General features: G+C 43.4%; 1 protein-coding gene across 2 annotated transcripts; it reads right to left on the bottom strand.

Annotated features, from left to right (window-relative positions):
• Nucleotides 1–304: 304 nt before the first annotated feature.
• UTP23 (UTP23, small subunit (SSU) processome component, homolog (yeast)) lies at nt 305–3,973 on the bottom strand. 2 transcript variants are annotated; one of them, XM_010576979.1, is made up of 3 exons: nt 3,765–3,973; nt 1,719–1,893; nt 305–809 (listed from the first exon to the last, which is right to left on the bottom strand). In XM_010576979.1, the coding sequence occupies exons 1-3, from the start codon at nt 3,950–3,952 to the stop codon at nt 423–425; spliced, it is 750 nt and encodes a 249-aa protein (XP_010575281.1). In that variant the 5' UTR covers nt 3,953–3,973; the 3' UTR covers nt 305–422. The 2 variants fall into 2 exon arrangements, with proteins under 2 accessions (XP_010575281.1, XP_010575282.1); XM_010576980.1 differs by lacking the exon at nt 3,765–3,973 and adding an exon at nt 3,176–3,267 and having other exon boundaries at nt 311–809.
• Between the last annotated feature and the right edge of the window lie 32 nt (nt 3,974–4,005).

Below are 4,005 nucleotides of genomic sequence, written 5' to 3' on the forward strand. Positions count from 1 at the left end.
CTATGCTCTTTCAGGTCGATTCCACATTCTGTAACAGAACAACTGTCAAAACTAGTTTTAGTAAGAATAGCAACCTACAATAAGAAAGAAGTCTAGCATCCCACCAAAACCATTATGAAACCCAAGAGGCATTTCTAAAAAATTGCGACCAATTGTGTGAACTCTCTGGCAGGAATCAAGATGCTGGAGAGAATAATGAAACACGACGGTTCCTAAATATTTTGTCACAAACCCAATTACTAAACAACAGAATAAATTACTAGAACAATAACCTGCAAATATTGAGATGCAGTAATAAGCAGTACCACCTCATAAAAATAAGTTTTAATATTAACAACTTGATTTCACATGACTGCATATTAACCTTTCTTTTTGTAAAGTTCAAACAATCTTCAAGTCCTGCATTATTTAGAAAGACGGGTTTATTCTTCTTCATTCTTCTGGACTGACTGCACGGCTTCTGCTTTAACCCTATTTCGCTTTCTTTTTCTTCGTTTCTTCTTTTCAGCAGAAGGCTCCTGACCCTCCTGTGTTTTCTTCTTTTTCTTCTTCAGACAGCTGAGAGGATTGGGGCCGCCTGCCCTTTTACGTTTTCTTCTCTTTTCACCTTCTTGCTTTGCCAGTCCTTCTTTTTCTTTAAGCTGCACAATACTTTGTTTTTGATGCTCTGGAACAAGCTGATTTGTCTGCAACTTTTGAACAAATGCTAAAGATTTAGGAGAAGGTTTGTCTAGCACCATAGTGTTCTGAATAATAAAGAGGAGAGGAACGCCAGCCTTCTTTTTCACTTTGTTTGCTAAATCCTGGTCCTGTAAAATTAAGTATTTTAGTCAATATTTTGGGATTAAATGGTATTTGCAATTCAAATGAACCTACTTTTAATACAATACTATGAAGATAAATTACATTATGAAAAAGATAAGAAACTTAATCTAGCAGATATACATGGCAGTGCCTTTCAGAGCAATTTAAATTTCAATTTCTCTCCTTCTGATTAGCTGTACTTCTGATGGAAAATTTATTAATGTTTCCTTTTTTTCATGCATGTATAAGCATACTTGCATGTTTTGAGGAAAAAGTCCCAGTTCATTGGTATGCAGTCCACCAGTTCACAAGAAGTAACATAATTTCTTCTATAACAAGTCATTTTAAACACCTTGTATCTTACATAAAGAATTCTACTGTAAACCATTTTTTATATATTGTATATAATTTATACATACAGTCCCAATAACAGACATAAGAAAAAAACCTGCCTTTCTTATTTGTACACAAGTTCTATCTTTATTCTTTAGTTAAAACCTCCTCGGTTTCTTAAAATTGAAGTTATATGGTTGTTTAACACTTAATTTCACTTCTAAGACTACTGTGCAAAACATGCACAGTTTGGGGCAGGGGATGCATACACAAGGAAAATGCAAATAAACATTCATCAGTTGTTTTCTTACATGTCAAGAGGTAGTCAGTATGTTTTCTACACTTTCTGCTAAACTAAGCAATACCCTTCTAGGGTAAAAAAATCTAGTTGTTCAAGTAAGACAAATGATTCCCTACTTCATAATTAGCAAACACATTTAAGAGCGAGTAAGGCTTTACAAGATTAATTCCCACAAGGTATTTAAAAATCTCACAACCAAGGTTTCTGTAGGTTTCCTTATTCTTAGGTATCAAAGGATCACTTCAAATGAAATGGAGTTACGTTTCTCATGAGCATTTACCTGTGTAGCGATGAAGAAGTGATGAGGGTTGCCTTCTTCAATCATGGAAAGTAAACAGGCCGAACCACTCACAGGATCCTTGTGGTGAGAACAGTTTCGAACTTGAAATCTTTGGGCAATTAATTTTGCTCCATACAGTGCTTTCCCCAATGATTCCAGTTCTTTTAGAACACATCTGAAAACCAAAGCAATAATGATTTCTAAATGAGGAAATAGCTACACATTTTTTACACCAGCAAAAGATTGACCTGAGTTAATTAGGAATGAGCAACGCCCAGTTGTTCAGGCTCTGTGAGTTGTAAATGGCACACAGTAATCTGAAAGCAGTAGCCCATCTGAAGACGTCAGCAAGGTTTCCTCGGTTACAAACAGGATTAACCAGTAACAACATTAAGTTATATCAAATTATTTAAAAATATTTAATATCAGTGACAAGTCCTTACATTCATGTTCAGATATCACCTAGCATGTGAACTACTACTTAACAAAATTACTTGAATTAGCACGAACTGATTAATCACTGCATGCAAGTTAAACTCTCTATTAGCGTCCATCACCTTGCTTCAAACTTGCTATCAGAATCCAACCAACTCAAGCAGCAGAAGAAAAAAGACTGTCCTTATGATTAAAAAGCTGGAAGTTTATGGCTCCACAGCACTGCAATTAGAGAATAAAACGCAAACCTAAAATCCTCCTCTTAGCAGCACTCAGAGCAGACGTTCACACAGGACAGACAGCACAGCAGTCTATATGAGGACGTTAGCTTGGAGACGCAGAAATGAACAGGAGATGAAACCTAACTTACTCTGGTCACTGAGTCTTACTATTAAATGTGGACAGTGGTAGGAATGTACAGCCTTGAAATACAGCTTCAAGGATATGGTAGCAACTATTTTTCTCTCCAGAGAAGAAAGTTTAGCCTTTGAGGACAGTCTTTGTGGAGACTTAAGCCTGTTCTTTTTGCAAAGACTCTCACAGCGAGCCAGCTCATCTCCTCAGGGAAGCTCTGGTCATGTCATTGAGGTGCTGCCTCACCAACTTAGCATTCTGAGAGCAGAGAAAATGAGTTCATTCAGCTGCCCTAAGCAAAAACAGGTCAAAAAGACCAATAGATATTGCTGAAAGAAAGAAGCAAGAAGAGACATTTAGACATGAGAGGAATACAATTTGGATCACAGTGATTCCCAAACCTTTCACAGCTATGGTCATGACTTGATACTTTATACTGTTTAGAAGTATGGGCCAGTTCTGTATGCTTTGTAAGAAGGCTCAGCGTTTAATCTTGTAGCCTAGGGTATACATCTTCCTGATATTTTCAGTACTTGCCTCCATGATGGGCAGCTGGCTATTCTGTCATTGCAGAAATCCAACTGAAGGAGATTTTAGCACACACAATACACAAAGTCAAGTAAAAACGAAGGCAACTTCAAGGCAACTTAGATATTTAGTGCGCATGCTTTACTTCCACGCCTTTGTCTAGCACATCCTTGTTCTTGCTTGGAAACAACCCACTGCAGGCAGGCTGCTGAAACGCCATACGAGCAGCAAACCCCTCTGAGCTTGCCTCTGCTGCTCTCACTTCGCCACGACGCCGCTGGGAGTGGGAAGAGGCCCACCCAGACGTCCCTCACGCACCGGGGTTAGCCCTCGGCCCACCTCATCCCTCACCAGTTTCTGCCACCTTCGGAAAGGCAGCTGGTACTGAAAGAACCTCCTGTCCTTCTGCAAGTTAACTACAGCCCACAGCGCTACCTCCTCACCACAGCTACCGCCCTCGGCCCCACAACCACGCGAGCCCAGGGCCCCACGGCGCCCACACCGCCGCGCCCGGCGGTGGTGCCTGAAGAGAGGCGGCGGGACCGCGCTCACCCACCACACGCCCCCCCGCGCATGCGCACCGCGCCACGCACGCTCCGACTCCAGAGCGCGCACCCCCTCCCCCCCCAGGCATGCGCATTGGAGCTCCCACCCGCCGTGGTCTGCAGCCCCCCGCCCGCCCCGGGCATGCGCACTGGGGCTGCCCGCCGGCCTCCCCCCGCGCCTTACCGGGTGGTGCAGAGCTGCGTGGCGCCGTCCAGGTACCCGGGCAGCTGCTCCCGGATCTGGATCTTGTTGCGGAGCGCGGCCTGGCAGAAGGTGCCGTCCAGCAGCACCTGGAAGGGCTCGCGGAAGTGGAAGTTGTGCTTGTAGAAGCCCATGTTCTTCTTGGCGTGCTTCTGCCGCGTCAGCTTCATGGCGCCGCCGCCCGCAACGGCCGCCGGCTCCCCCGGAAGCTGCGCCGCGCCCG

Source organism: Haliaeetus leucocephalus, unplaced genomic scaffold, assembly GCF_000737465.1.
Source record: "Haliaeetus leucocephalus isolate CR32 unplaced genomic scaffold, Haliaeetus_leucocephalus-4.0 Scaffold555, whole genome shotgun sequence".
Lineage (NCBI taxonomy): Eukaryota > Metazoa > Chordata > Aves > Accipitriformes > Accipitridae > Haliaeetus > Haliaeetus leucocephalus.